This window comes from Moschus berezovskii, chromosome 4 (assembly GCF_049115385.1).
Source record: "Moschus berezovskii isolate FMDL1 chromosome 4, NW_MosBer_1.0, whole genome shotgun sequence".
In the NCBI taxonomy this organism is placed as follows: domain Eukaryota; kingdom Metazoa; phylum Chordata; class Mammalia; order Artiodactyla; family Moschidae; genus Moschus; species Moschus berezovskii.
Window position 1 is genome coordinate 113,847,487 of NC_142463.1, and position 12,915 is coordinate 113,860,401.

A 12,915-nucleotide genomic window follows, 5' to 3' on the forward strand; every position below is an offset into this window, starting at 1 on the left:
GTGATGTGTTTAGGTTAGATTTCTTAAATTTCTTGACCAATAGAGAAAGACACAGGGAAGCAAATGAATAGCATCCCTCCCTTCTCACAGAGGCCACCAGGTAAATTCAAGGTGGTAAAGATGAAGGTGGGTTTCAGAATTTAGGAATTCATTTCTTAAAAATCTCTGCTTCTAACCTTTCTGCTCTGTAGCCTCCTGCAGTTCAGTCCAGAGGCTGTCAACTTCCCTCAAACGATCAGCCACACTTTCAGAGGCATAATGATTGCTGTCAATCATCTCCTGGCCAGTTTTCTGTATATTATTGAGCCGGATTTTATTAGCTGCCAATTCTTCTTCAAAGACTTTCTGCTTTTGAACCTGGCTCTTCAAGTTCAGTGTATCCTGAGAGAAAATGAAAACAATGAAAAAAAAAACAATTCCTTGAGAAATGAGGTGCAAATATTTTGAGGACAGGAATTTTTTTTCACTATAAATCTAAGTGAACTAAGAAGAGGATATAAGGCAGAACTGTTCTAGTCCAAGTATAGAGCCAGAGGATGCTCAGGAAACTATGACCAATCGCTCCGTTCATACAAATGGCAGACATGGCTAATCACTCCCTGAATTTATTTCTACTGAGTCTGGATATGGTCTGAAGATCATTTTAAATATGGCCACCATATGTAAGGATTATCAATCGATCACAGCTGTCATGAAAGATGGAGATTATTTTCCATTCCTGCCTTTATCAGAGAAGACCTGTTTACCCTACATACACTGCAACCATAACTCCTCTAGACAACACAAGCACATAGTGCTGAGTTTTATAGAATGAAAGTTACAAATTAGATGCTCAAAGTTCTATCAAAAGAATATTAGAACAAGAGCATCAGAGGCATACATTTAAGACTAAATGATATCTAGAAAGTAAATACAGTGAATTCAAGAGAATGATTCCAGTCCTGACCGTAAATGCAAAAATTTGTGAGCGTATGTGTGTGTGTGTGTGTGTGTGTGTGTGTGTGTGTGTGTGTGCAAAATAGTTTAACAGTTTATCATACTCAGTTACTGAGCCATGTTCTACTCCCTGTGACCCCATGGACTGTAGCCAGCTAGGCCCCTCTGTCCATGGGATTTTCCAGGCAGGAATATTGGAGCAGGTTGCCACTTCCTACTCCAGGGGATCTTCCCGACACAGGGATCCAACCCATTTCTCTTTCCATCTCCCACATTGGCAGGCGGATTCTTTACCATAGTGCTATAAGGGAAGCCTATTGATAATTTATATTGTGAGCGAAAAATATGTGTTTTATACAATACCAAAGTAAAGAAACTTATGTGTGACTCAAAGATAATTCAGGAATTTTTCAAAGTCACACAGACTAAAACAGGACAGGGAGTGAATTCAAGCCCAGTGTTTACTTTCCCCCAAGAGAATTCATGTGTCTAACTCTATGTTAAACAGATCTAAATAACTGGTTAACCTTGGACAACTCACTACACAATTCAGATCCTGGTTTCTTCATTTGTAAAATAAGGAATTGTTCCTTTCCAGCTACAAAGCAGTAAATCTATATTGTATCAAACCATTAGGTTAATTCTGAGTTCCTGGTAGCCTGAATGTACATTATGACTAGACTCAACATTTTCCTACTATAAGGGTGCATAGGGCAGCAGAAGGGGGAATATGCAGCTAAATAAGGAGAATTCCTGCTTTCCCTCGCTCTGTTAAGGACAGCTGGAAATTGTGCAGGGAAAAGGGGTGATGGACAACAGGGTATTGGAAAACTGGAAATTAGAAGTACAGTCTTGGAGGAATCATTGCCCTTCTCTGGGACTCTGTCTCTCCATCTATAAAATGAGGCTTACTAGCTGAACGCTATTGTCTTTTCAGGTCCAAGACTCTAGTTCCATGAAATTAAGTACCGATGAGTATGTGCAGGGTCTGCAATCCTGCCTACCTTGTAATCTTCATCATCTGCCAACTTTTTCTTTTTGTTGATCCAGTTCTTTAGGTCATCTGAGTCCTGATACAGTTGCTGCAGAAGGAATGAATCCTCCAGCAATCTGCGTCTAGTGGCAGCCTTTTCTCGTAGAGCATCCCGTCGGGCCAACAGCTGCAAAAAACATAAACTCACTACCAGAAAAATAAAACATGGATGCCTGAGATCTACTGCCTACCATGGTTAACAATGCTCCAACATTTTCCCTGACCAGGGTGCACAGGCAGGCAGATGCACATACCCTATCCCGGATAGCAGCGATGTTCTCTGAATCATAATGATTATCATCAATCAGTTTGGTTGCAGTTTTGTCTATGGTCTGGAGAAAAAAAAAAAGAAAAAAGTGTTTTTCTCTTATTGGCACTGAGTAAGTGGCCACAGTTTGGCTAGCTGTTTAAAGAGGAAGCATGAAAATGTGGGAAGAGGACAAGATTCAGGGTCAGAAGATCTGGGTCCTGCTTCTGATTTCTGTTATAAATTGTATTTCAAGATGTAAATCTCAGACAGGTTAATCATTTTCTCTATGCCACAGTAGTTTCTTCTTAATCTAGGTTACAGTGAATGAATCCTGTTTTCACTGTGAGGTGAATATTTGATCTATTTTTAAATTTTTAAGAAGCATTGTTGATATAGCCTCGTTCAATGGTCAGTCTTTATCTAACTATCTATAATCTATTCACTCATCCATCCACCATATACCATATGTACTTTTTAATCTTCATCTCTATCTATATGGAGAATGGAGTCAAATTATACATGTGAATTTTGACTCATATTCATTCATAAACCTTCAAAATTGCTCAGGATGAACTAATTGATTGGGAATAGGAAAACGATGTGAAATTGCAAATAGTGTTTAATGAACAATAATTTATTTTACATTGTTATCTTTTACCAATGAAAATCAACCTAATAAGCATATGAACTGGGAAGGGACCATAACAAGCTCTGTATTGACTGAATATTAGCAAAGAAAATTTGGAGTTTTGTAGTTACTGTTGTTGCTGGTGGCATACATGCATATGTGCCAGTTTTGGCTAACCCCAGCATCGTCCTAGGAGACAGCCAAAGACATCTAGTATATATTCATTGGACAAATAAAGCCTCCCTCACACTTCTCTGAGACTTGCGCATGTATTGACAAGTTTCCGGGACACTGTAACTTAAGGTTCACAAGAAAATTACAGCAGCTTTAAATGCAAAACGTGTGGATGAAGATATACAGGAAAAAATAGATACTACCTAGATATCTAGATATTACTAGAGAAATTAAATGGAGATTTACTGGAGAAGAAAAGACTAAAAAATGTAAATAATACATTCAAACTTTTAAGGTATGATTCATATTGGATATGGATCCTATAGTTTCTATTTATACTGCAGAAAAAAAATAAGACAAGCACTGTTTCAGAAAATATAAATTGCTCAAAATTTTTGAAAACTTTCTTAAAAAAATCACAATATTTTAAAGGAACTATCCTAAAAATAAATTTACCTAATTCTGAAAAAGAGTATAAAATAAATACTTTCTAAATATGCTTTGTGGAATAAGAAATGTGTTGATGAAAAATGGGTATGATTATTTTTCTGGATGTTTTCTCTTTTAAAAACAGCCCTCATGTCTGATAGTTATGAGCGATTCTAAGGATTGTAAATCTATGAGATGTGTATAACACAGGGAGTTCAGCCTGATGCACTGTGACAATCTAGAGGTGGGATTGGGTGGGGGATGGGAAGGAGATTCAAGAGGGAGGGAATATATATATACTTATGGCTGATTCACATTGTTGTAAGGCAGAAAGCAGCACAACATGGTAAGGCAATTATCCTACAATTAAAGACTAAAAAAAAAAAAAATGAAGCCAGTGCCCAAACCAGGGCCCATTTCTTACTGTGATCTTCTCCTCCTGGGCAGTAAAAGCTTCCTCAAAGTCATCATGCTTCTGACGAAGGGCTTCTACACTGCCCAAGGAATTTCCAAGGTCCTCGTTTTCCAGGAAGGCCTGTAGAAGACAGAAAGATACATCCCAGCTGTGCCTCACCAGTGAGAATCATTCCCTTTGGAATACCTCTGAGAAAAGGAATAAGAAAGGAGATGAGGGAGATGGAAAGCAAGATGGGAATTAACACAAGGTGAGATCTTGCATTCTTTTATTCATGCTAAATCTTCAAAATCAGGTTTGTATTTTACACTTAGAGTACATCTTAGTTTGGATTCTAAAATTTTCACAATTAAGATGGAAAATGTAGTCCTATCTAAACTAAAACTTTTTAATGTTTCCCTTGCTTAAGTTTAGATTTTTTTCATTAATTAAAATTAAATAAAATTTAGAATTACATTCCTCTAGTTACTTTTCATGGAGAAAGCTATGGCACCCCACTCCAGTACTCTTGCCCAGAAAAATCCCATGGATGGAGGAGCCTGGTAGGCTGCAGTCCATGGGGTCGCTAAGAGTTGGACACGACTGAGCGACTTCACTCTCACTTTTCACTTTCATGCATTGGAGAAGGAAATGGCAACCCATTCCAGTATTCTTGCCTGGAGAATCCCAGGGACGGGGGAGCCTGGTGGGCTGCCGTCTGTGGAGTCGCAGAGAGTCAGTCACGACTGAAGTGACTTAGCAGCAGCAGCAGCAGCAGGAGAGGAGATAGAGATTAACCTCAAAGAGCAGAACCTCAGATTCTGAGTTCCCTTCCCAACCTTCTCATCCAAATTTATCACCTTCATCTGTGTCTGAACCAACCAATCTAAGCATGATTCTGTGTTCTCAAATCCTCAAGAGGACCACTCACCTCCACCAGAAAATCTCTGGCTATCCCTGCCTGACTCATCACATTTTTCTTTCGCGGATCCCTTAACAATTGGATATTCATTTTGCCTCATGTTCAGAGAAGTTTAAAAACTCTGTGCTTTGTATTTAAATATTTTTCCTGTGCATTTGTCCATGAGGGAATTTCAAGAGCCTTACAGAGAGGGTCGATCTTTTCTGAACTTCCTTGTGGCTCACCCTCTAGTTCCCAGGTGAACTGAAGTGGTGGTGAGGATGCTGACAGCAGTGACCTGAGGAGCAGAAGAAACAGTTTCTGGACACTCGCTGAGCCCTGTGTTACCTCTTGTCTGCTCATCCAGCTGTCTACTTGCTCCCTGTCACGGTAGAAGAGGTGCAGGTTCAAGCACTGCTCATACTGCTGCCGACGCTTCTCCCACAGCTCCAGCAGAGCGGCCCTGTTGTAGGTAAGTGCTGACATCTTTGGAAAGGAAGAGGTAAAAAACCAGGAAGATATTAAATGAAGTTATTTTATCCTACTGTCACTGAGCATCTAATAAATGCAAAGCCCTTTGAAGGAAAAAAGTGAATAGAAAAATGGGCTTTTCTCTTAAGGCTCCTACAACTAAGTAAATCCCTATAGTACAGAAAAAATGGGAGAAATACCATAATAGAGGTATACCACACTTACTATGTATAAATAAAGAAGAAAAGATTAATTCATTCAAAGACACAGGAAGTAGAAGTATAGAAACTATTATATCAAACCAAGATTTAAAGGGTAGAGAGGTGGAGATCAGGATTGTAGGAGGACATAATACCACAAGTTAAGTAATTATTCCAGGTAATCATTAGATTATATGAAGTGCTCCAGAGAAAACTGCAGTGTCTCAAAAAGGTGGACATTTCATGAAATTCAAGTTCACAGGGAACTTCAATGATCAGATTGAGAAGTTTGCATTCTATTTCAAATGACCCCATCAAGGAAAAAGGGACATTCTCATACTCATGAAAGCCTTTGTTTCTGCCCAAGCATCTGTCCGAGAAACCCCAGCTTATTGAAACTGCTGTGTTAATTCCATCAAAAAGATGGTACAAATTCTCAGAATTCAGGATAACAGGTACATTTCAAGGTTTTAGAGTTCCACGCTTCCTTTGGCAGAAAATTGTTAAAAATAAAAATTCATATTATAATTTTCCCGTAGGCTTCTTGATGAGTTGAAAATATAGTTATCTCAGTCTTCAGCATATACTGCTGGTGGCTATGCTTGGAAGCTAATGAGATGCAGAGACCCTGTAAATCTTATTGCAGTTATCATCCCAGGAGTTCCTATGACTCTGTGACTAGAGCGAAATGTCTCAGGGATCAGGAAGTTTAGGTGAGCCCTTGGGATCTAGAAGATTATGATGATGGCAGTGTGTAAAGTTTTCCTGTTGCTTAATGAAGATTTCAGAAACACAGATATAAGAAAATCAGTTTGATTTGAGGTTGTACAGAGGAGAGAAGAAAAGAAGCCATGTACCACCATGCTAAGTACCTTAGGGAACCCAAAGATGAATAAGGAGCAGTCCTTAAAGAGTTCCCCATCTAGAGAGTAGCATGGGAAAGTGACACAACAAAGCACATGTGACAAGGCAAGATTGCATGGAGGTTTCTTGGCTCAAATGGTAAAAAATCTGCCTGCACTGCAGGAGACCTGGTTTCAATCCCCAGGTGGGGAAGGTCTCCTGGAGAAGGAAATGGCTACCCACTCCAGTATTCTTGCCTGGAGAATTACATGGACAGAGGAGCCTGGCAGGCTACAGTCCATGGGGTCACAAAGTCACCTGACTGAGCAAATAATGCTTTCACTTTCAAGTGATGAACTTAGTTAGACTGACTAACGTCTCAGGGATGAAGAAACAGACATCAAGTTCTGAGAATTTCAAAAGCCTCAAACTAGCTAAAACAACATATGAAGGAAGTAATGTGAAATCTGGATCTATGTTAAGATACTTATATGTCTACTGTCCTCTTTCCATTCAGAGATTATCATATCAGCAAGAGATTAAGTGAAGGCTATGTATCAAAATTTCACAAATTCTGTTAAACTGGATTACCTTTTCTAGAACTTCATCAGATGCTTCATGATTGGCATCCAGCAGGGCTTGACCAGTCTCATCAGCAGATTGAAATCGGTCATCATAAGAGTCAATCTCATGCTGTGACCACGAAGCAAAAATGTGTTAAAATGAAGCAAGAAATCGTCTGGCATTGTTGGCACCTCCCTCTTCCTCCTACTGGGGAGGCCCTTCCTCTGTACCTTATGCTGCTGATGCCTGTCCAGTAGCGCTTCCCCACTAGTCACATCTTTGGGCAGCTCATCAGCATTTATCAGAGCAGTCTTTTCCTCCATCCAGCCTGAGAGCTCATCATAGTCGGATAAGAACCGCTGGTACCTGGGGAAAAGGTAAAGGAAAAGACAGAAAAGAGGAACCAGATGCAAATGGACATTGAACAAAGAGTCAGAGTTGGGTTGGGCTAAGATGTACAGCATGCTTTTTGCATTAAACCTACCCCTTCATTCCTCTGATGTACTTCCCTATTCCTTTAGCAATGCTGGCTTTAAATCCTTCACTCTAGATTGTATATTCCTAGGGTGAATCTTTGTGTGATGAAGCACTTGGGCATGACATCTCCAACATCACACAGTCACACTCCAGAAACACTTGAAGTACTATTTAGTAAAGTACTTTGAGGCCAATAAATAATCATATAACAAACAACAGGAAGCACTTTATAACAAGGGGCAGCTAGAGTTTGAATTAAGATACATGAGGGCTCCTAATCCTCTCTTCACCATATCAGCGAAAACAAAAGCCACCAAAAAAGTTACCTATTCAAAAAATCAAAGCCTCACCATTTCATTTTTAATAATATCAATAAGATAAAAACTATTTTCTGGTGATTTACCACTAATCATAAAAATTAAGTACAGAAATGATGTCCAAGTTTTTTTTTTTTTTTTTATAAGCTGACCTACATTCAGGAAACAATTCTAGATTTGTTTTTTGTTCTTCAGCTTGGAAATTAATTCCAATTCCTTAGCTAGGGCCAGGATTTTGACATGTTTCTTCAATTAATTTTTCAGCTTCATGAAGCACTTCATAGCTTCTTGCAACTATACAAACAGAGGAAGGCAGAAAGGGTAGAGGTGAAAGGAGATGTCATTCTGAGGATTATATCATCCTGCAAAGGACTTCTGGAAAATTAAAATTTCTTTTGCCTCTACTAAGCAGGCAGGAGGGCTGGGTCATTCATTATTTTATTCCTTTTACTCTTTTATTTCTGTTTTAATATTGCACTTTGACCCTGTAAAAGTAGTTAACATAATAGAAAAGAGGGCTTTCTCACCCGTAAGAAGCCTGCAGCTTTTCATATCTGCTGGTAGCCAAGTTGCGAATATGTTCCCAGCTGGAGACCAGCTCCTCTTTCATCTGCTGGATTTCAGCTGCATCTGAAGGATGGGAAAGCTTCAGCTTGTCTGCTTTGGCACATAACTCCTTCACCTTTGGAATGAGAACGAAACCTAGTGAATGAAGGTGGCTCAACAGTATGGTTCTGGATGGTGACTTTATAGTACATACATATGTCTAATGATAATGCTGTACATCTGAGACTTACTATATAATTTTTAAAAAAGGAAAAAAGAAACTTAGTGGGAAATCCAAGTATTCTGATCCTCCTGACAAAGTTTTATGGGAGGGATGTAACATAATAATTATATGAGTAAGAATAACATATTAGTGCTTTTATATGGATATATCCATTTTAATATATTCATGTAGCTATATTAACAACAATAATTTACTGACTGCTTTTTGTTTTTTGTTGTGCTAAGCATGTCACATGCATTTTCTTGTTTTATAGTCTCCCTTTAATAAGACTATGAGGCAGAAACTATTCTTGTTCCCCTTGTATGTGAAAAGTGAGAGGCTAAGTATTTTATCTGCCCAAGGTCATTCAATGAATCAGTATCAGAAGCAATATTTAGACATATATCTGTCCTTCATTACCCTCTATACTGTTTTCATAAACATTACCATAGGAATCAGAGAGATATTTCTGCTAAGGAAAATTTTTGTCAAGAAAATTCCAGTAACGCCAGGCCAATGTGAGCACAATTCCTGAAGAGCAGGGTTACTAGGGAAAATTCCATGTTACCAGAAGAAAACCCAATGGTGGGTTGAATAGAGTGTTTTAGTGTCTATGTTTGTTATAAAAGGAGAAGAAGAAATTTTCTCCCTTTTCTACGGAATAAAGGACAAAAAGAAACAAGGTTCATCCCCAACAGGAGATGTGGTTAGGTACGAAACCATTCATGAAGCTATCTATTTTGGTTTTAAATTATGAAATATATTACAAAAGGCATAAGCATATACATATAATATATATGTGCATTTAAATAATAATTTAAATAAAATACTAGATATCCAAGAATCATGTCCAAGTTATAAACTAGAATAAAGAGGTATATTCAAGTAAGAATACAGAGGTATATTCAGGTGGCACAAAATTTCTCCTTCATTGAAATAATGAATTTACTGTGTTCTATGGAGACAAGTGGAAAAGGAAACGGCAACCCACTCCAGTACTCTTGCCTGGAAAATCCCATGGACAGAGGAGCCTGGTGGGATCGCAAAGAATTGGACACAACTGAGCCACTTCACTTATAGAGACAAGATGAACGTCAGATGGCTCTTCTAACTCAAGGATGTTAGCTCTTCCTCCCACAGGCTTACCTTGTCACTCATGACTGCAAGGTTCCTCTCAAGTGTCTTGTGACTGTGAAACAGTGCCTCAGAGCTCACAAGGTCTTTGCCATAGTCTTCAGACGTGACTTGAGCCTCCTTCTCCTTAATCCACTGGATGGCTTCAGTCACATCCCTGCCGCAATTCAGTCACATCCCCATGAGCTCCAGCAAAGGAAGAAGGCAGGCATTCCAGGGCAAACAACACCCGGAAGGACCAGCCTCACTCACCCTGTCAGAAATTATCCTATCTTCCCAAACACCAGCAAAAAATAGCATAAAGAATTCCTGTTTGGGGGCTTCCCTGGTGATCCATTGGTTAAGAATTCACCTACGAATGCAGGGGACGTGGTTTCGATCCCTGGTCCAGGGAGATCCCACTTGCAGAGAGGCAACTAGGCCCGTGCACCACAACTACTGAAGCTCACGCACGTCAAGTCCGTGCTTTACACGAGAGGCCACCACCATGGGAATCCTGCCTACCACACTGCAGAGTAAACCCGGGCTCACCCCCACTAGAGAAAGCCCGCCCACAGCAACCGAGACCCAGTACAGCCAATAACAGAGTAAATGCACAAAGATTTTCAAAAAGAGTTCCTACTTTAATGGTTTCCATTGAGATGTAGAGACCCGGGCATCCTGTCAACTGAGCTTCCAGATATACTTCTGGGTTAGCTCTTCACAAATGTCCTACTTCCCAACCTCACCCTCCATTCTCTCTCTGCGTTTGCCCCTGCATAACTTCCATCACTAATTGACTAGTGCTAATTGTATTATTTTAAGCTCCATTTAACACACTTGGCTATTGACTGGATCACAATTTCAACTACTCTGTTCCTTGTTGTCTTAAAGGCAAGAACATAATTTTCTTTGACTCAAGGTATTGGCCACTAATTGCTAACAGTAGACAGAGGCTAACACAAACACCTAGCCTGGTGGTATTGCAGTTTCCTACAATTCAGTGGCCAGATTCCTACCTTTTGAATCTCTGGAGGTCTGCAGCACTGGACAGCATTTTACGTCGTTGGAGAGCCAGACCATGGAGACGTTCCCAGGCTTCATTCACCTCCTTCTGCTTCGTCTTAATCGAGGGCAGCTCAGGATGCTTTTCCTGTGGGAGTAAGTCAGTGTCGGACTAATGTAGAAAACACTTTTAAACACTTATTTCACACTGGTCCATACTTTGTCAGAAGCAGAGGATAGCCGTTTAGCCAGATACTGCACTTCACCTTAGCCCTGGTCCCTTTCCACATCACCAAAATCTAGAAAACCAAACCACCAGATGTTGTATCTTCTGTCCACAGCTCAAGACTAGTCTACTAACATAGGTTGCCCAACCTCATTATTTTCAGAACTCCATCATGTTGATGGCTGCTAGCTTCCCTCAAGATCCTGGAAACCAAGGAAGAGAACATTCCTTTTGTGATATCTGACTTAATTTTTCAAAACTCTAGTACTGTGAGATTTGGCTCTTTGGGGGCCCTGATACCTTTGAGAATATAGTTTGAGCTATTTCCCTCTTCCCAGAACTAGACAGACATGCAGATAAATTTAATTTTGCAGTAAAGTCCATACAGTTTTGCAGACTATCTGAAGCAATGAGATTTATGTTTATCAGATAAAGCTAGCAGCATCAGCCCATTTTGATACTTGGCAATTTTGAGTAGTTCCCATATACCAGGTCTCCCTACCCCTCTTATCCCTGTTTATTCCTATTTCCATTTCTATTTGCAGCTTCTTCAGACAGAATTCTCTTCTTCCTTCTTTATAAGTAGAAATAATATTTTACTTGAGGCCCAGTAGGCCTCAAGATGTCTTTCAGGTTCTGTTCTTACCTTCTTGGAACACATTAAAAAGTATGATATATATATATATATATATATGAATTAACAAAAGCAGTTCCCATCTTTTGATGGGGTGCTCATGGTTTATAACATAAGTGGCATTATTTTGAGAGAGGGATAACTTAGTTATGGCATTGGGTTTTTTTTCTTTTTGCAGCCTGAGGCAGTTGTAAAATAACTTAATGTAGCTTTTTATAACCGTGTATTCCATAGTATTTTTCCTTTTGGTGAAATTTTAACTGTTAATGTTTTTGGCATTGTGCTTTGTACCATTTATTAAATAAAAAGTTTAAAATAGAAAAATAATAAAGCTGTGCTCTGCTAAAAAAAAAAATTAAAAGTATGATCTACTGAAAGATGAGTGAGCATATGGAGAAAGCCCGCACTATCCTTGCCAAATCCTTAGACGTGGGAGGAAGGTTGTTTTAGATCCTGTACACCAACTGAGTCACTGCGTAACCGCAGTTACTTAAGAGTATCAGGTGAGATCAGGAGAATGGCCCAGCTGAGCAGCTGAATCAGTGAATCTGACTCACTTAACCATGGAAAAATAAGATGTTTTCTGTTTTAAGTTTTGTAGTGGTTTGGTGGATAGTAACAGATAAAAAAAATCTGCACAATAAGAAAAATGCAGTCATGTTAGAGAAATTTAGAGACTGTTGGAAATGAGGCCTGGAAAAAATTAAGAAATAGTTTATTTTCCCTACTCTAGAACCCATTAATCCTGAAATCTTGATTCTACTTACACATAAATATCATTCTCATTATATAGCTGCAGTGATAATAAAACCTTAAATGGAAAAGCGTGATAGCCAACTATTGCAGTTTCTGTTCAATTCCTTCACATACATATAAAATCAGACTGACTTCCCAGTTCTTACATATGTTAAGGGTATTTAGTCACACTCTGAGTATTTGTATGCTCAGAAATTAAAAGCTTATTTAAGCACTTTCTTAAGTAAATGAAGGCAAATCTGCCTCTTTTTCCTTTCCCCTCAAAGCACAGAAAAATTTGATTAATGACATCATATATATTATGAGAAACCACCATTATTTTATATTCTTTGCCACTTTACTCTGGTGCTTCATAAACATGAGAGATCAATGTACTGCACAGTGCAAGAGTAACTTCATTGTGGACTGAATTTCTTCACATAAACCCATGCACACTCACTCACTCACACCTCTATTTCTGTAGACTGGCAAGGGATACATTCAGAAATGAAAGAAAGCTGCTCTGGGCATGTTACTCCAGGGACAGGCCTACCTCTGTTTTCTCACAATATCCTATATATCCTTCTTGTCCCTTCTGTAAACGGCCAGGCAATCTTCTTGAAGATCAGAACCCTTTCCCTAGGTTGGCTCTGTTATTCCCCACCTCACCTCTGCACACTCATTGGCGTATCGATTGACTTCATTCACTCTCTCCTTCCGAACTGCCAGATCTGCTTGGAACTCTTCAAACTTTTTATGCAGAACCTCTGTGCGCTCCCAGTCCTCACCCAGCTCCGCTGATGTCACCAGAACCTC

General features: G+C 39.3%; 1 protein-coding gene across 1 annotated transcript in view; it reads right to left on the reverse strand.

Annotated features, from left to right (window-relative positions):
- SPTA1 (spectrin alpha, erythrocytic 1) overlaps window positions 1-12,915 on the reverse strand; it is a 70,190-nt gene that overhangs the window by 51,725 nt on the left and 5,550 nt on the right. Inside the window, exons 5-15 of the mRNA XM_088834961.1 lie at window positions 12,769-12,915; window positions 10,519-10,652; window positions 9,533-9,677; window positions 8,145-8,299; window positions 7,054-7,189; window positions 6,851-6,952; window positions 5,094-5,231; window positions 3,875-3,985; window positions 2,224-2,301; window positions 1,941-2,096; window positions 177-381 (exon numbers count right to left, since the gene is read on the reverse strand). Coding sequence (XP_088691087.1) covers window positions 177-381; window positions 1,941-2,096; window positions 2,224-2,301; window positions 3,875-3,985; window positions 5,094-5,231; window positions 6,851-6,952; window positions 7,054-7,189; window positions 8,145-8,299; window positions 9,533-9,677; window positions 10,519-10,652; window positions 12,769-12,915 — 1,507 coding nt within the window. The remainder of the gene's footprint in view (window positions 1-176; window positions 382-1,940; window positions 2,097-2,223; window positions 2,302-3,874; window positions 3,986-5,093; window positions 5,232-6,850; window positions 6,953-7,053; window positions 7,190-8,144; window positions 8,300-9,532; window positions 9,678-10,518; window positions 10,653-12,768) is intronic.